Source organism: Heterocephalus glaber, unplaced genomic scaffold (assembly GCF_053883595.1).
Source record: "Heterocephalus glaber isolate CG9 unplaced genomic scaffold, H.glaber_assembly_v1.0 deba00001550, whole genome shotgun sequence".
NCBI lineage: Eukaryota > Metazoa > Chordata > Mammalia > Rodentia > Bathyergidae > Heterocephalus > Heterocephalus glaber.
In genome coordinates this window covers 9,636,959-9,656,923 of record NW_028258343.1, presented here as the reverse complement: position 1 = coordinate 9,656,923, position 19,965 = coordinate 9,636,959, and the positions used below count along the sequence as shown (strand labels likewise).

The following is a 19,965-nucleotide window of genomic DNA, read 5'->3' as shown; positions in this document are numbered from 1 at the left end:
TGCACAGCAGTGGGTCGTGAAAGAGGATGTGCATTATAAACACAAAACCAGCACCTCCCCTGTGATTCTCTGAACATCCGCCTTTGCACACACGTTCCCCTCACTTTCTCTGCCATCTTGCAAATCCCTCCTCCAAGAAACGCTCACTGACTCTCCCAGGAAGAGCAAGCCTCCGGGAGCGAGCGCCTTCCAGTGGTCCCCAGCACCCAGTACGTGTCACGACCCTACCTCCGACCACACTGTGCTGAAACTCCGAGATCAGAAGCCTGGAGCAGGGACCTTCATTTCTTTGCCTGTTTCCAAGTGGCCTATCACAGAACTTGGCACCAGCGAGATGAAATAAAGGACGAATGAGTGAACAATCAAGCCAAGAGAGAAATGGACAAATTCAATGAATGCAGGAGCCATTAATTCATTACTCAGTTGTTGCAGATTTGGACTAGCGCCTGGGTCACAACTCCTTTACTTATTAACAGTTCAAGGGCCAGGATGATTTCCATTCCCATGTGAGTTTCAACACAACAGAGGCTTTGGGCAAATCTTCCATCACAGAGAAGCAAATGACTTTCACAGGGTATCCTTAGACCCTGGACCCAGCCCATATCACTTTTCACAAACACACACTAAGTGGGAAGGCTCTGTGACCCTAGAAGAGCCACAAGTCCAGTAAGTGGAGGACATCCACTCCAAAATGTTAAAACTGCCATGTTAAATTTTTTTATGTCACTAACATATCCCAAAATACTATTGAGATAATGTTTTATTAAAAAAAAAAAAAAAGTTCCTACATCACTGAGAGGATGAATCATTAAGAATCTGCTGTTCAGGAATTTTCGGGCTAATTCCTGGCTGAAAAAGTCCTACCTCGGTTTCCTACCAATGCACAGATGAGCCAAAGTCTACGGAAGCACAACACTGGGAGCTGGTCTTCCTTACCTGCCTGTGAGTCTCTGCCAGTGACCTGTGTGGGTTCCTGTGCCACCTCCATTTCTCCTTGGCTCAGCTTGTCCTCCAAATATGGCGAGAATCCCCAAACCACCAGTGCATGCTTTCTAAACTCAGAGATAATGCGTCTCCCTCGGCTGGAAAATGTGCGTGGATGGAGCCAAACTGAAAACCAGGGCCCAACAGTATGGGAGCTAGAGAGATGAGTCCTCTCCGACTGCCCCGACCAGAATGGTCACATTCCTGGCTCCCAGCATGGCCCAATCCCAGTCTGCACCTCCAGGCTTGCCAGGCACGGAGCCTGTCCCCTAAAAACCCAGCCTGGTGACAGCTCTTATCTGCCTGGAACAGCAAGGTATGCATTTCTACAAACACCACGGGTTCCAACCACCAATCTGAGAACTTGCTTGGGTCTCCTTAGGTTTGCCTCACATTCAAGCCAAACAAAAGTCTGGGTGAGGATCAATAAGGAATTGAAAAGTAAGAAATAAGATTTTGCTCTATGTTTCTACCTCTTGCAAGGGAGTATGTTCTTGCAAATTTTCCTGCTGTTGGCTCTTTCTTATTTTTTTCCCCTCTCCTTTTCATTTCTTGCCTTGCCTGATGGATTTGCTCTGTTGAGCTTCATGGAGTTTTGACCTTCATTGTCTTTTTCTAGGATATTTTTTAGAATTGTTTGGAGTGCTGGTTTGGTATTCATGAAGTTTCTGAGGTGTTCTTTGTCATGAAAGTATCTTATTTCCCCATCAATTTTGAAAGATAGTTTTGCAGGATAAATCAGTCTAGGTTGGAGGTTGTTTTCTGTTAGGGCTTTAAATACCTCACCACAGGCTCTCCTTGATTTGAGGGTTTGTGTTGAAAAGTCTGCTGTGATTCTGATAGGCTTTCCTTTGCAAGTGATTTGTTTCTTTTCTCTAACTGCTTATAGTATTTTGTTCTTCTGTTTGGTTTCCGGGATCTTTATTATTATATGTCTAGGTGTAGATGTTTTTTGATCATAGCTAGATGGAGTCCTATATGCCTCACTTATCTGTATGTCAAATTCTTTTGCTCTGTTTGGGAAGTTTTCTATCATTAATTCTGTAAACGGTTTTTTTATGTCATTTGTACTTTCTTCTGCTTTTTCGTGGACTCCTATCACTCATATTATTATCTAGGAGCTGTTGGATTGATTTCTCATCGTCCCTTACTAGTTTTTTTTTTTTTGTACCTGGGATTGAAATCAGGTCCTTGCACTTGCGCAGCAGGCAGTGAAACCACTGAGCTAAATCCCCAGCCCTCCCTTACTAGTTTTAAGAGATCTTTCTTTTTATGGTCACTGACCGCCATCCTGTCTTCTATATCTGATATTCTGTCTTCAGATTGGCTCAGCCTGCTGTGTATACTTTCAACAGTTTTTAATCTCCTGGATATCTGTTTGAATTTGTTTCATGGATTCCATTTCTTTTCTATGTTAGGTGTTCATGATTTCCATTTATTTCCTATGCTGGCATTCATGGCTTCCATCATGGTCCTGAACTCATGTATTTTTCTAAATCAGTTTCTGTTCTAGAGTCTCTAATCATGTCTTTCATTCTGCTCACCATCTCTGTAGTTATCTGGGAAATTATTTCTGTTTTGAATTTTTCTAGAGCCTCATTCATCTGTTTTGTTACTGCCTGTGCTATCAATTCAGGGTGTCCAGGTCATTGATTATCAGACTTTTCCACCTTGTTTCCCTCAGAGTTTGCCTTTGGTGAGCTGGAAGTCTTGGATTGAGCCTTGCTTAAATGCCTTCTCATTTCTATTTTTGCTGTTGGTACAGTCCTCCGTTTAGTTCCTGGATTGATACTTCAATATTGGTTATTGTAGGTATCTTTGTTGCTTCTATTTAGAACCCTTATGGAATGATTGCTTCTCAGAGTTGTCTTCCAGATATAGCTGGTCTTAAGGTTTTGAGTCTCTAATGACTCCAGGGCAATCTCATTTTCATTATACCAGAAGGATTACTGATTAGATCAATCACAACACCTTAGCCCAAGTGATCCAATCAGCAATAACAATAGTATAAAATAGAGCTTAGAAAATAACAATTTGTAGTAGTTATTAATCTATCACCTTTAATCATGTGAATTAAATCAAAATCAAGGACCAGCCCAAAATATGTTTATAGTGAATAAACTCTTCAATACAGCAACTTTACCCTTCAGAACGGGGAGTTAGAAGGAGTTGGGGAGGGAGGGATAGATAGGTGGAAGGGTAGGGAAGGTTAGCAGTACAGCCAGAGGACACAGGAAGATCACACAAACTCTAGGGAACTGTTGAAGGCAAGAGGAAAAGACAGAATGAAAGAACAAAGATGAGAACAGAATAACCTATCAACGATAGGGAAGCTAGAAACTGTATTCACTTTCCTTTGAAACTAATAACAATTGAGAGAAGGAAAAAGAGAGAAGAAAAGAAAAAGAAGAAACCTGAATTAGGGCAGGAACAGTAACAAAAAGGGAGATAAAGAACAATATGGAAGAGGGAGAGAGTGAGTGAAAGAGAGAAAGAAAAGAAAAAAAGAAAAGAAGAAAAAAAATTTTGAAGAGTAGAAAAAAAACAAATAAAAATTAAAAATTAAGGCCAGGGATTTAGCTCAGTGGTTCTGGCGCCTGCCTCACAAGTGCAAGGTCCTGAGTTCGATCCCCGGTACCAAAAATCAAAAACAAAAATAAAAATAAAAATGAAGAGCCTCCTTCAAGGTATGTCTCTGCTGTCACAATAGACAATGTGGGCAGCAGTGTGCAGGTCTAAGTCAATTGGTCTCAGTAAGCCAATAGCAGACCCATGAGAATGAGGCAGATTTCTGGCTGCAAGTCCCAAGTTGAGCTCCCTGTCCTCCCACAGGGTTGAACTCTGCAAGGCTCTACTGCAGGTTCCAGTTGCCTTTCCCCTGAAGATAGTCCAGGTTCCGATGGGAGGTGATGATCCCTCCAACTTACCACCTTATTGGTGTGCCTTTATTGCAGAGATTCTCTTCACTTTTCCAGTGGGCTTCAGTTTTCATTAGGGAGCCTGAGAGAGGCCCTCTTTCTGTTGTTCACTTCTGCTCTATCTTCTGGAGCTCAGGACAATGGCCTTTATGACCCCCTGTGCCTCTGAGGTGTGGATCCAGGAACAGGCGCAACCAGGAGGCGGGGGAGGGGGGGTGCTGCAGGGGCCCGCGAGGCTCCACCTGTCTGCTCCTGCTGGGAGGCCCGAAACAGGGTGGTGTTGCTCGGCTCTTCTCACAAATTTTACAATCACTTTTTCAGCCCTATATACTCCAAATGAATCCCTAAAGCTTTTAGGGATCCACCCATTAATGTAATCAATAATACATGCTTTCAAACTAAAAGGTCAATGATGCCTCTTCGATCCAGATTAGAAATACTATGAGCCTTGTGCCAGTCTCAGGCACAGCCCTCTGCTCAGGTCCCCTCACAATTACTGGCCTCTTCCAGGCTTCCTGTGGACCAACCTCTGGCAGCTGAGGGCCTGCACACAAGTGTGGACCTAAATGCCCCTTCAGACGGCCTTCCCTGGCCACCACCACTTTTCTCCTCCCAGCAAAGTCCCCTGGTGATTCACCATCGCAGCATGCCAGCCTGCTAATCCCGTAGGACACTCCCTGTGTATCCTGCAGTTTGATGTCACTCTCTTCTACTGGTCTATACATATTCAAGATGCCAGCGTTGTATCTAGATGCGCCCCCCGCCTCCGCAGTCTCAGGCACTCATAAGTGGAGGATTTGGGAAAGTGATTAAATCATGAGGGCTTACAGCTGACTTCCTGTTAGGAGGCGGGGTCTGGCCAGAAGAGGCGGGTGTCTAGGGCATGGCCTGGAAGGGATCATGTCCCTCTCAGCTCCTCCCACTGCTCTCGGCTTCCTGTCCTCTGCTTCTTCCTCCAGGCCCCCCTGCCATGCTGCCCGGCCTTGACACCAACCAATTATGGACTGAAACCTCTACAAACTGAGCCCAAATAAACCTCTCCTCCCCTAAGTTGTGGACGTCAGATATTGTGTCCCAGCAATGAGAAAGTGACTAGGACACCCAGACATCCTAATAGTTGTGTTCATCAATTCTGCTGATCATGCCCAAAACCAGGCCTGGTGCAGGGGCCACTCACCAAAGAATCGTTTTCACTTAAAATGATCATCTCTGTTAAAACACTTTGTAACCAACTTCCAGGCTTGGAGGAACACATGCTAGCTTGAAACTGTTATCTTTATCTGGGGTTTTCACAAAGCAGGAAGTCCACAAAGTTGGACAGAAAAAGCCATCAGACATTTTCAACAACTTCTAACGGAAGTTTTTATCTCCTTCCACTGTGAAGGAAAGTCACCAAACACACAAGTAATGGTACCTTTGCCTGTATCGCCATCAAAACTCAGCTGTCTTCACATTGCCTTACAGTCATATACCTGGGAAGAAATCCTTTGGCTCGAGCCACATTAGAACAGTGCAGCAGTCAGAGTTGCTACAGCTTGTTACTGAAGGCATTAACAAAGTGCAAACACTACCTATCACTGGCTTAAGTATTCTGAGAAGTGCGTGTCAGTATAACTGGTTTTCTGAGTAGTACATGTATTTTATTTTATGCATTTAAAAATATTTGACTGCAGCACTGTGAGAGGCTGAGGCAGGAGGACCATAGTTCAGGCCCAGCCCAGGCAACTTAGCAAGAGCCTGTATCAAAATTTTTTAAAAAATAAAACTGGCTGGGGCTATAACTCAGCGAGAATACCTATTACTGGAAAAAGAAATTTGTTTTTGGTATGGCTTCATTAAACTGCCACAGGGGTGTGTAGGAAAAGGGAGGGGGATAGGTAAAGAATAAAAACCCTAAATACATGTCTATCATGAGATCTAAGCAGCTGATGCATCAAGAAACACTTATATTTTGTTTTCAGTGGACTACACATATTTTCATTCACCGTGAAGAGGAATTTTAAAAAGAGAATTCAAAATAAGTAAGTTAAAAGCCCATCTTATAATAAATACAAATCTATCGCTCATTTTAGTACAAAATTCTAAAATAAATAATTCTCAAGGGACATGAACAAGGTTTACTGTGCCTGAACAGCTCCACTGCTGGACGTGCCTGACACTCCAAAGAGGAGTCTTCGTCCAATAAACTCTGTCCCCTTAGTTCTGAAAAGACTCCTTGCTGAGCCACAAAAGGAGCCCCCCACGCCAGGTTTGCAAAGTGAGGATTCCAGGCACCCAAGACTGCTAAACAGGTAACACCTATATCTCTGCCATGTGTCCTCTCAGCTCCAGCCTGGCAAATGGAGACTCGCCCAGTCTGTTTCCCAACCAGCGCTGTGAGTGTCCGCACACACCCACCCACCCACGCGGAGGAGGACCCAGGGGTCATTCACACCTGACTGCCAGGTGCTCTGATCGGCCAACAGTCAATACCACAGAGGGCTTGAGAAGGAAGAGGCCAGGCCTGGGTGCAGCAAGAAGGTCGGGCACCACCCAGGGGCTGGGTGAGCAGAAGAGAGGTTTGAGGAGGATCCCAAAATCAAGCTCTGCCAAATCTCCACGGTAGCCCATGGGCTCAGGTTGCAGTTTTAGGGTTATTTCTCTAACACAAAGTTAGGGCAGGCACTGGCCAGTTCCGCTGAGCAGCTCCAGTTCCATTCAGCAACTTACTCTCTCCAGCCAAAGAGAAAAGTAACAGGAAGGAAATGAGCCTGCGTCCTTCCTCTTCCTCTCCCTCCTCCCCCATTTCCCCTCTCCCGCACCCTCTCCTGGTCTCACTGTCTCTAAAACTTAGACTCTTGAGTTCCAGGTCGCTCTGATCAGCCTGCTCTAATCCACATGAAGTTGTCCTGCCTCTTCCAGGCTATTGACAAACCCCAACTCCACAAAGTACACAGAAGCCTCAAGGCCTTGAAGAACTTCACTTGTCTCTCCACTCCCAACAGACTGCTTGCTACAAATCCTGACAGCATCATTTTCAGGCACAAATCCACCAGACAACCATAGAAAGTGTGCAGAAACTGTTCTTGAGGTCCAAGTAACCCAAAGACACAGAAAGGATGTTGAGTTTGGGACTTTGGCCTCTCGGAAGAGCTGTTTAATCTCAGGAAAGTAATTTTCTCCCTCCCTGACTGAAATTCCTCAGTGAGACAAAGGAACTCGGCCAACCAGTTCCTTCCAGCCTCTTCCAGCTCTGAATTCCTTGCAGTTCTGTGATTCACAGCCTCCATCCAGTTATGTGTGAAGGGCTGGAGCAGGAGACCACTCACTACTCCAAGTGATTTCTGAGTCAGAAAATGCTGAAAAGAGAGCACTGTGACGATTTCAGCAGAAACCCTGCTCATTCAGGGTTCTCAGGTCCTCGAAGTGGCATTTCTTTGCTAAGGAGCAGAATATACCACACTGCCACCTCACTAGCAATGTGAAGAATATGTGGCTGTCATGTAAAGGGAGAAACCTGCCTCAAAATAATTTGGAAATTTATAATCCACATGAACAATGTGATGACTGAGATGATTTTAAAGCCATGAAGCCTGTTGGGCCTAATATAAGTTCCTTGTGGCTGTTTATGTTAGTGTAGTTTTAAAGAAAATTTTTAATTACTATATTTGCCATGCATAATGAATATATCCACCATGGGGCATTGGTACAGACACATTTCCCATCTGGATCATTTTACTTGCCCTCTCCCCTCCCTCCTGTCCCCCCTCACCCCCAGATTAATGGTAGAAGCTTTCCTCAAACATCTGCTGACAACTGCCAGCCACTGCAATTCACAAGCAGACATAATGGTCAGCAGGCGCGGCGTCACCTGCTCTCCGGTGGGCTCCAAGGAGAATAATCAATTTACATGCTGTAATGTACTACATTCCCAGCAAAAGAATCCTTTAATCGGCCAGCAAAAGCATCCTTTAGTCGGCAGGGGTGGTGGACAAGGGGCGTCACACAGCCTCAGGAATTTGGGGACACCCTGGTGTCATTCAAATGAGCGCATCTACTCGGGGCAGGCAGGGTAGAAAGGGAAAGACCTGGCAGTAGAAATGCACTGCTTAGAGATTCTCAACCAAACCTCCAACTTTTCGCCCCAGACTTCTCTCACATTTTCATGGCCCGACCTCAGATGGTCCCAATGCTCAGTCTAATCACACGCAGTCTGTGAGGTGCGTGGGGAGCAGCCGTGACCATTCCCGGTCCTCCCAACAGGTGACACACCAGCGTTATCTTTTCACCGCTGTGACAACGACCAGAGACAAGCTGCTTATGAAGAAGAAGCCTCCCTTAGCTCACATCTTTGGAGGTGCAGAGTCCATACAGCACAATACAGGCTGCCGCACCTCAGGGTATAGACAGCAGGCCAACGGGCCAGGGATGTGGGAACACGCAAGCCATTACGACTTGAACCAGGCTCAAAGAGGACAGGAGCCAGGCTCAGTGCTTTTACAACATCCTTCTCTGGAGAACTCAAGGGACCGAACAAGAGCAACCTCCGAAGAGCAACTGCCCTGTGGCCAGTGGCCTGAGGGTCTCCCACCAGGCCCCACGCTCAAAGGCTCCACCTTCCCCATCGGTGCTACCCTACAGACCAAGCCTTCGATCACCGTGGGCCAGGGGGACATGCCAGCCACAGTCTCTTCCACACGCTGTTACCTGGTCTCCACTTCCCTTGGGCCACGAGTGTATTCTCTTGCTCTTTTACTGCAATTGTAGCAGGGGTATGACAGCAAGCAGTGACAAACACAACTCGCTCTACTACTTTGCTGCAACTTCTGCTCTCTTCTACTTACACTTGGGAAGACTTCTAGAATGGTCTCATGGTTACAGACCTGACAGTGGATTTCACACGAGCACAGTGCGCAGGCCGGACATGGTTTTCATGGCTGCAAAAACCAAAAGATGCCCTAGACGAATATTTTAGGGCCAGAACCAGACTTCGTACAGTCATGTTAATAACATTAGCTGGTAGCTGTCGGATAATTATTCACTTCATGATTAGGCCCAGTGTAAAATCTGACTTCAATTTACAATATGATTTCAGTGATTTTACATATAGGGAAATTCTATAGTTATAATCTAAAGTTATTCTCCTCTGTTTTGAAATGTGAAGTTTTACTTTACACTTAGTAATTCTACACAGCCAAATTACAGCTGCTATTTTGGGACCTCAATGCAGATTCACTTTATGTACTGAAAATCCATAGCTGCCCTAAAACTTTATTAAAATTTTAAATACATTTGATTTCTGAAAATGTATACTAAAATAAACCCAGAGACTCAAACTTCATCCATATTTACTAGATAAGAAATGTTTATAAATATGTTGAGAATATTAACAATAAAAGGAAAAAACACCCAAAGGAGAAGTTTCTATAACCCAAATGTTCAGATCTCTACAAAGCCTGCTGACCCAAAGAAAGGTCTGCCTACAATTACTGAAAACAAAAGGCACTTTCCAGCTTAGCTGAAAGGGAACACGAACATTGCTGATAGTAATGCACTCAAAAGGAGAAATTTCTCAACACTGACTTTTAAGACTAGAAAGAACTTCATGTCAGATACTAACAACACCCATAAAATCCAGGGAAATTGTTAATGGCTACCTAAGGAGGGAGGAAACTGCTCAAGCAAATAAAATAAGGTTTCCCAGCATATTCATAGAATTGCAAGCTGTGGCCCAAATTTCTTGGTTTAGAGTTTACATACAGCCCATTTCATTAAGCCACTAGAAGTCCTGGAAACTTAAAAAAAATTGCACGTGTGAAATATGTGTAATATATCACAAAAATGACACTGAGTAATAGAAAAAAATTAACAAGATGTTTTTTCCTTTATTTTCTTTAAACCTTAAAGTTTCTGAGAAAGCTTAAGAAAAAATAAAGGTAATGATTACAAAGTCATGTAAAATTTAAAGCAAAATAAAAATGTTTATTGTGCTGCATGGATTCTAATGCAGAATGGATAAAATTCAAAACAGATAATCACGCAACCGTCTCCTTGGCCTTTTCCATCCCATCATGAATTTGTTCTGATGTTCAAATGACATAATTTTGTTAATTATAATATTCAGTTAGTCTTGATAAGAGGAATGAGGATGAATAATGTTATGATATTTACAAATAACATTATTTAATTCACAATTTACATAGTGTTTGTGACAATTTGATAGCCTCCTAGAGGATGCATTATCAATCAAATCACCACATTTAAGAGCTACCAATGTAAAACAAAGAAATAAACAGAATTACCAAGGTAACCCTGCATATAGCTGCACTGATCTTCGTTAGTGAAATGTGGGCACCAGATCTTGAATTGCTAGGCAAGTCAAAACTGTGCCCCTTTCCACAGTGTTTAATGGACCCAGGGTTAGCTTTCGAAAAGGATCAAAATCAGCGCTCTCTCCACACTTCCTTGTCTCAGTGTTCTGTGTGTTAATCCCTCATACAGGCACAGGGTCCCAGTGTCCCCACACTGCTCAAGGCAGGGATTGAAAACAGCCCAAGAAATCTACTTTTACTTCTCCGCCACGTGACCCACACCAAAATGTCAGCCTCACTGAGACCCCATGCAGACCTTCTGAGCCATTTCTTTACTTTCCACACGCTCTCAAGGAGACATGGAAACCTTCGGTGAGTTTGGTGGTGGGACTAAATGCCTGGTCCTGAAGTGATCCGCAGAGCATTTGTGGAAAGCCACCGCGATCTGGGGGAACCACGCATGCGCCGCTGGGCACTCTGCAGGAGCCAGTGAGACCACGCACCCAGAAAAGTAAAATCTTTAACTAAAAGAAGAAGCAGCCAAATGCAAAGAAGAGAGAAATAATCCATAAATGGTTAGAAACAGAGATCAGGTTCCCTTTTTTTTTTTTTTTTTTTTTGCTGTCTCATAATAAAATAACTTTGAGCTTATTCACTGAAGGACTCCGACCGGCGCCATCCTGATCAGAGAGCCCACTAAACGCCCTCTCAGCACAGCCCCGCCTGGGGACTCCACAGGGTCAGCCCGCTACTGAGAGCAGCCGCCACTCCTTGCGCTTCCCGAGCCTCCTTGGGCAGCCATCACCACTTGTGCCCTCTCCTCTGGAGCCTTGCTCCTGGCCGGGAGCCACAGCCCCTCTCCCTGAGCGCACCCTGCCGGTGACCCTACAGAATACGCCACGGCGCCAGAGCGGTCCGTCCCTCTCAGGTCTGTTCTGCAATGAACCTGTCCTGTTGAGCTCGTACTTCTGTTTCCTCTTTTCCTTTTTCCTAACATTCACTATCACTATTATTTCCTTGGAGTTAAGAGACTTAGCACTGAGAAGTACTGCAGGGGAGTGATGAAGAGGGTGGCATGGGTCCCTGGACTTAAATTCCAGATCTGTCATCCACTACTACGGAGGAACTACTCTGGGCGAGCTACTTAACCACCCTGTGCCTTGGATCCCTGACTGGAAAATGTGGGTAATAAAAGTGCCTCTTTCCAAGGACTACTGTGATAATTAAATGAATTCATGTGTGTGTGTACTATGTATGTATAGACATTATATACATATATATGTTTATGTGTGTGTATACACATGTAGACAAACAGATATACACTGTGGATGTGTAAGGGGTAACAGTAAGCCAGTAAAACATGATGGACATAGAGAGCATGCAAAAACCAGTAAGCTATGCTTCTTATTGCAGCAATTCTTCTTACACATCTGATTATCTCATTTGGTGTCTATGTTGGTGAGTTTTCTAGAACTGTGACAAACTACCTGAGATAATCAACTTAAAGAAGGAAAGGTTTATTCTGGCTCATAGTTTTAGAGGTCTCACCCACTGTTGCAGTTAGACCAGTGGTGGGGCACAATGTCATGGTGGGTGAGGACAGCGTGGTGGAGCAAAGCTGCTCACCTCATAGTGACCAGGAAGCAAAGAGATTGGGAGGAAGGGATGAAAGTCCCAACACCCTTTCAAGACCACGCCCTCTATGACCTCACTTCCTCCCACCAGGCCCCACCTTCTAAAGGGCTTCACCATCTCCCAACAGCATCTCAGGTTGGCAACCAAACCTTTGCCAGACGGCCCTTTGGAGATCCATATCTAAGATGCAAACCGTAACTGTTTCAGGTTAAAATTGAGCAAGCCCTAAAACCTGTGCAAATGCATTTAGTACGATGAGATAGAGATTATTAAAATTATCAGCAGATTACAAACAGCTGGCCCCCTCCAGCCTCAGCTGCACAGTCAGCTCATTTGAGCGCATCCAGTCAGCACTGTCCCCCACTGCATCCTCAGGAGCAGCGAGAGGCAATAAGAGAATTTGATAAAAAGGCACCAAAAGATTTGCGGGAGTTGGGAAAGTACTTAACAGATTTGTAAAAGCCAACTCGGGTCAATGTTCCAGAGTTAAATGAGGCGTATGTTAGTTCATCATCAATCCCAACACAGACAACTGACACCGGGTCTGAAAAGAAGAGGTGAGGAGCAGTTTGCACAGCAGTAATTTCCTTGATTAATGATTCTACATCTGTAACCCTACCTAGGAGAAGTGGTCCTCTGCCACCAAATCCCTCGTTGTTCCCTTACTTTTATGCAGTGAACTCTAACTAGAATGTCCAGTTGTGTATGTCGAAGCACAGACACATTCCAGCCAACTTACCATTTATTTCATAATAATTATAACGATTGATCACAACTAAGACATTATAAATAACTTTAATAATCCATTGTTATTTTATCATTTTTATTATTACTTGTAACATTCTATTATTTGCAAAATTCACGGCCTGAGACATAAGTCGAACTCCATTCAGCCAGACCTGGTCACTTGGGTCAGATGTCCCCTCTGTCCTCATCAACAATCTGCAGAAAGTCAAGAGCAAATGACACAAAGAGGGGAAGACAGAGCAGGAGTAGTAAAATGAAATAATGACAGTAATGACAAAAGACAAAGGCAGTAGCCTCTAACAATATAGGTCAAACGCTTAACTCATTTAATCTTCACAATGCCACAGGTCCCAAAACATAGAAGAATCGTTATTTTTATTCTACTTGCTCCCTAGATTTTACACCTTCAAATTTTACTTTAAATAACTTGGAACCAAAAGTTGAAAGTAGAGATACCCCAGGATTGAAATAGATCCTATGGTATAAAAATTCTATGTGAAAAGCTCCTGGCCTCCCTTGTTTTCAGAAGTGATCTTGAAGATAGGAAAGTAAGTCAACCAGGCTATTCTGAGGAACAATAACCTAAATCAACAAATCCCTAAGTGTCAACGTCTCTGGCAAAAGCAAGAAATACTGAAATCCTGGCATGTTCCACGGTGGCAATTCCAAGGACAAACCAACCCACAGCCTGACAGACAGACATATGACATGGGGCCATGACACTGAAAGGGTGAAACTCACATAGCCCAACTAGGAAAAATATGAGAGTGGTAAGGGGAAAAAAAGGCCTAACTACATATTATAAAATTTTATCTTAATTCACAAGTTTTTAAAATAAGCTTGTGTGTTTTTTTCAATAGGCATCATAAGGGAACTAAACTGAGCAGTACTTAATTACTTGGTGTCTCCTAAATAAAACTACAAGGGTAAGAAAGAATACAACAAAGGGAAATGTTTCCTTAAAGGATTTGGCATTAGAGAAATCCACAGCAATTCATCCTTAACAGTGATATCCAGAGGCTCCTCAGGGCTACCAAGGATTTTCAGTATATATTACAGAGTATTTTTTTAAGTCCTAAAAGCAGAGTACCTGAGCCAAAATGAAGCTCAGAAAAGAGATAATGGGTCAAAAAAATGATAACACAGACAGATTTGAGCTTTGTTAAAAGAAAACAATCCCATCTGGAAACTATTTCCAGGAAGAGAGAGGACAGAAGAGAGAAAGCCCAAAAAGAATGCTACACTAAGATTTACCGACTACAGGAGAAGTTTACACAGCACTGTGGAAAAAGTAATGAGACCTGATCAGATATCAAAGGGTTCCTTGCTAGGAAAGTCTGAGAACTACTTTGGAAAGTGAATTTATAAGAAGTAAAAGTAGATCTTATCTTCCTACTGCAACAACCTGGCAATTTATCAACACACCAGGAAAAAAGTTTAAATTTGCTCCTAGATGAAAGCAAATCACCGGAGAACTTCCTGGAGTCCCTACTTTTTTTTTAATGATTTCATTTACTTACACCTGGCTTACTCTGCCCCAAGTCAGAGTTCTACTAATCCTGATGTCAGGCAGTTGATGAAGTAAGTAGCTGTCTCTGTCGTTCTCCATCCCATTTATGAGGTTCCAAGGGAAAAGGTTTTGGGGAACTTCCAGACCAGGAATTTGAAAAGCCTACCCTCACTTTAACAGATGCGTTTTTGGAAATTTGTAGAGAATGTCAGCCTTGTGACTAACCACTGTGCTCGCTGCTGTGCCTAATGTGACATGCTGAGACATCTTTGCCTCCCACATGTAACAAGAGGACAGGGCCCCTTTCATCAGGCAGGCAGAATTTCATCGTCAATCATCACATTTCTTTTCTTCTCTGCATTTTTTTCCCCAAATCTTACTTTTTCTGTGACTTAAACTGAGTCATATCCTACCTATAAGACAGAAACAAGTCTGTCTTCCCTATAGAAGTGCTGTAGGGAGCAAATGAAATACAATACTTGAAAAGGCTCAACACATACACTTAGCTCTCTGCCTCCCTCTGTTTTTTTTAGGAAGCATTCTCTCCATCTAAAATTATTTTTTCTCATGTGCTCTGGATTTAGCTAGCAATCACATTCACACATTGCTAGGTTTTATGGTGTAACTAACTGGTTACAATTTTAAAAGTTAATGTATATCCAGATACTTCCTGTTTAAAAACACACACACTGACTTTGGCTAAGCCTCCTGGACCGGTACCTTACTTGAAGTAAAAGTTTAACAGCTCATGTTTAATTTTAAGCGGAGGTAATGTAAATGAGGATGCTGCAAACAGAGCGATTGGTAGCCCAATACCTTGACCCAGACTGTCTACTTTCTGATGCTCTCTTTCAACATGAGAGTTTCCCAACTCACGAGGCAACAAACTGGGCCTCTGTGACAGGACCACATACATTTAGTTCAGAGAGCTCTGGGGCCAATAAGAGCCACCAAATGCCACATGTGTCCAAGTAGGAACCACTACCAGTCTATTGCGTGTGCGCGCGTCCGCCTGTGTGTGGTGCTGGGGATCAAATCCAGGCCTCTCACCACCTAGCCAAGCCCTTCACTTGATCACTGAGCGAGATCCCAGCCCCTGATGGAAATGGCTTTTCCTTCCTCCCTTCCTTCCTTTTTCCTTCCTTCTTTCCTTCCCTTTTTCCCTCCCTCCCTTCCTTTTTTTTTTTTTGACCCCTGCTTGTGGTACCCACCTTGGTCTATACTTTTAATCTAAGTGAAGATGAAGATGTAATACAGACTGAGATACTGGGGGAAATACATCCAGAAACCCCTTTGCTCTCTCTTCCACCTCAGTGGAGGGAAGGCAAGGAACAGTCCCTCCCGGGACACCAATACAGCCACAGCCACCATATGAGACGACCTTCAGTGGCTCACACAGCCACAGCACGCTCATCTGTCAAACGAGATTCCACCAGACCCCCAACAATCCCAAGGCCTCTGTGTTGCATACAGTGCTTTACAGGTGGATCCTCCACTCCCAGCCACAGTGGCCAACAGGGCTGAATGCAGCCACCACAGTCGCACAGGAGAAAGAACATTGAGCAGTGTGCCCATCGACTGAACCTCTCCAGTGGGGGCGCCTGGTGCACACGACCACCCAAAGGGCTGCCGTACCTCACGCTCACAAAAGCAAAACACTGCAAATTACAGCACCACTTAAGAGCAGCTGCCCCAGGAGAAGAGCATCAAGCATCAGGAGTCAGGCTCTGCCCCAGCTGCTGTGCAGATCTCAGCCCACAGCCAGCTCCCCTTCCCTGCACACAACCCTTCCCCTCTTCCGAGTCTCCCCACCGAGCTGCCCACACTGCCAGCAGTCCTGAAGCAGCACCCGGACCACTGCCCCTGTGGCTTGGCAGCACCATGAAGCTGTAGGAAGAGGGCAGTCTACAGGCAGCCAGAGGACCCCCTTCCCGATCTGCATTTCCTAAGAAACAATGCACTTTACAGCTATACGGTCTTTCTTCTACCAGTAAGTGTGAAGTGGCTTTCTGCAAAGCAGGCTTCTGTTCCAAAGTTTCAAACAAGCAAATTAGCAACTTTTTATAACACAGGAAGTGCCCAGACCTGACGTCTCAGCCTCATTAGTACAGAAGCAATGGCTGGAAATCATCCGACCTCACTAAACCTCAGTTTATCTGTTAAAAAAAAAATAAACAAAAATTACCTACAGTAGCGCACACCCATAATCCATGCCCTGGACTGAAGCAGGAAGACTGCCACGAGTTCGAGGCCAGTCTGAGCTACACAGTGAGTTCAAGATCAGCTTAAACTACATAGTGAGATCCTGTCTCAAAAACCCAAAACACCCCCCAAAAAAAAAAAATTAAGGATAGTAAGGACAATAAAATGTTTTCTTCCTGGGTCTGTTTTGAGCACTCTCAACACAATACATGTTTAGCACCATCGTGGAAACACTGAAAAAACAGCCACCGCTACAGAGGTACAATCCCTCTTCCCTAAGCCAGGATCTGGAAAGCTCTTGAAATCAAAGGGTTTTTTTCATAACCCATTTGGCAGCAAAACATGCCCTGAGCTGATCTGGAGCTTTTTATAATAACCTCGTTTGTGTCCCACTTAGTGTAATTACTCATATATTGTGATGCAGAAATTCTAGCGTATTTAGTTTTGGGGTGCTGCTCCACACTCTCCAGGGACACACTATCACATACTACACGGTGTATGTATCACAAGCTTTTATAAATGGAAAGAAGAAAACCATGCCTGGTTCCAAGGTCTTTGTTTTGTTTGAGACAGGGCTTCACTATGTAGCCCAGGCTGGCCGAGAACTCACAGTGCGTGCACTACTACGCCCCGCCCTTGTTCTTGTTTCTGTGGTGCTGGGATCAAATCCAGGTCCTTGCACATGTGGGGCAAGCACTTTACCACTGAGCCTACCCCTTCCACCCTGGTTCCCAGGGTTTTAGAGTCTGGATCACGATCCCAAGTTGAAAGAGACAGCACTAGGTCAACCAAGAAGAGAGGCATGTGCTAGACATCAGAAACCTGCTAGCAGCAAACTGTCCTAATCTTAGTGCACCAGCGGCTCTGCCCTTGGGACAGGTTAGAATCTGGGTCCTGGGTCCAGGCTAGCAGAGCAGAGAAGATATTCGGCAATCGACCCACCCAGGGACTTCACTGGCCACATTCTTAGGACTTGTTCGGTCACTTTTCATTTCTCAATTTCAGAGCGAATCTAGTGTTCATTCCCAGACACTGGCTCCCTCTTGTCTGGGCAAACTGCCATGGAATCACAAGGGCCACTCAGACATTTTGTTTTCTTTTTTAAGCTGTTGAAAAATCTTAAGCTAAATAAGTGAATACTCTCCAGCCTTCTTGCCTGTTCCTTCCCACCCTTGGCATCCGTTAGAATGACACTCCAGCCAGGGATTTAGCTCAGTGGTGCTGCCACCACCCTCGCAAGTGCAAGGTCCTGAATTCGATCCCCGGTACCAAAAAAAAAATGACACTCCATTTCATTTCAAAGATATTCTACTCTGAGTGGACTACATGTATGATTTGTGGATTATGAATGGTAGAGATTATTAATGAAGTGGAAACATAAGAAAGTGAAAAGACTTGAGATCTGAATTGATGAAATAATGATTATCTTTCTAGGATCACTCTTAGACCTAGACAGGAAGAACCCAATCTTAACCCTGGCATCTGAGAGGACCTCCTCTCACCACCTTCAATCACATGGCTCCCCATGGGATGCAGAGATCAGAGGGCCCGGGGACAGGTGTGCCCAGACCCATTCGGCTCCTGGGACCTGGCGTCTCCATGAGCTCTCTCTTTTTTTTTTTGGTACCAGTGATCGAATTCGGGTCCTTGTGCTTGTGCAGCAGGCAATGAAACCACTGAGCTAAATCCCCGGCCCCTCTATGAGCTCTCATCAGACCAGTGCTGAGCTCACAGCCTGAGGATGGACCACTGCTGCTCCAAGCGGTGAGGGAAGGAGACCCTGGATGTTTGAGCAGGTGACCACAAGCTGGGGTGCAAAGCCCTCTGGGTGCAGAGTGGAGCCAGTATGGGGAGACAAACAGGAGTCTTCCAACTGGGCAACAGGGCACCTCTCCCTACCACCGTGTTCTGGCACAGAGCTCTGCAGAATTGCAGAATTGCAAATGCAAGCCTGGCCCTCCACATTGTTACAGAATTTATTTGTAATTATCCATTCTCCACTTCTCTTTTAGTATCAGGAATCCAACCCTCTCCCTCACCCAGCATAGTTTCAGCTGAGCCCATGGCCAGCTCACCACAAACCACATTTCTGCAACTGGATGAGGCCACACAACTAAGCTGCAGTCAGCGAGATGCGAGAAGGAATCACAACTGCAACCGCTGGAGCACAGCCTTTACAAAAGTAAATGGCATAGTTTTTACTTCCTTTCCTCGCCCTTTCCTTGGCTGGCAACTTGGATGCAGAGCTGAAGGAGCAGCCTGAACCACAGAGACAACACAGAGGAAGGGAGATGAAGGATTCATGGTTGAGCTCAAGTTCCCTGACAGACCACAGGGACCAGAGTCACTCACCCACTGTGTAGCACCCCTAACTCCCAACTGTGAGGTGAGAAAGAAATCAACTTCAGCCTCTATCTGAGCCACTATACTTTGAAGCTTCTTTAGCACACCTGCTTAGCCTCTTTCTAACACATGCAAATGATCCAAATAAAATGCTTGTGAACAAGATTTGGCAAGGGGAGAGAGGTGGAGAGAGGGAGAGGAAGAAGAGGAGGAGAAAAAGGAGAGAGGAGGAGATGAGAGACATTGTATCATGCACAGTTATATTTTCAAAAATCCTGCCAGAAAAATATCAGTAAATAACACAGAAGAAAATTAAAAGATTTGCACATGTGAATTAATCATAGCACCCGAAAGTCTACGAAATGACCTAAAAATGCTTCATAGAAAGACTTCTCATTAAAAAAGCAAAAAGGGGCCGGGGATTTAGATCAGTGGTTTCACCGCCTGCTGCACAAGTGCAAGGACCCGAGTTCAGGCCTGGGTACCAAAAAAAAAAAAAGAAAGAAAGAAAAAACAAAAATTTCTAGGTATATTTTAAACAGAACCACAAGTTTTACTTGTCCAATATGATTAAATTTTTTTACATACTTATTTTAAAAAATTGGAAAGAACACCCACCCTATAGGAAGTATTTATGTGACAGGAAAAACTAACATTTATTAAGTGCTTCTAGGTACCAAATTGCTTCACATATATCAATTCATTAAATTTTTAAAATTTTCGATGTAGGTGCTATTACTATCCCCCCTTTACTGACAGGAAGCTTAGGCATGGAGCAGCTAAGCAATTTCACCAAGCTCACACAGCTGAGAGGTGGCCATGACTGAATTCCAGTCCACACCTCTTGACCCTGCTCTGAACCATTCTCTACGGTTCCTTCACAAGACACTGCTAAGGGAGAAAAAGGTTATTTCTTACTCTTCTTTTTCAATAATGTATAAAATAATATGCTGTACCCAGCACCAAACCCAATTTAGAGATAACACTCTTATCCCGAATGCTGTCATGTAATCCCTTCGATAGCCCCAACAGCAGTAACACTGGCATGATCCCAAGTGTGTAGAATATCTGGGAAGGTTACCAGATTGTGCCGACCAAACAGAAATCCCAGAGATGAAGAAGAAGGCCACAGAACCGAGCCCTTCCCAAACACCGCTTTCACTATTACACATTAACAATCTGGTCTTCCAGAGCTTACAGGATAATCACTGGGGGGCCGTCTGGTCCCCGCTCCTGACCTCACAAACAACTCCATCAACCTGCAGAGGGACTGAGTGACTTATCGAAGGTCACACAGCTGATTACTCTCTGCACAGCCAAACCGAGAACCCAGCTC

The 19,965-nt window shown here is 44.4% G+C and overlaps 1 protein-coding gene across 8 annotated transcripts in view; it reads right to left on the bottom strand.

The window, feature by feature from the left end:
• Utrn (utrophin) overlaps positions 1–19,965 on the bottom strand; it is a 527,655-nt gene that overhangs the window by 477,566 nt on the left and 30,124 nt on the right. Inside the window, exon 1 of one of the 8 annotated variants that reach the window (XM_087190256.1) lies at positions 937–1,375. The exons of 6 other annotated variants lie outside the window; for them this stretch is intronic. In XM_087190256.1, the coding sequence (XP_087046382.1) occupies positions 937–988 (52 nt within the window). In that variant the 5' untranslated portion in view covers positions 989–1,375. Of the gene's footprint in view, positions 1–228; positions 290–936; positions 1,376–19,965 lie in introns of those variants that run through there. One more of the 8 variants, XM_087190263.1, reaches the window with a different exon arrangement.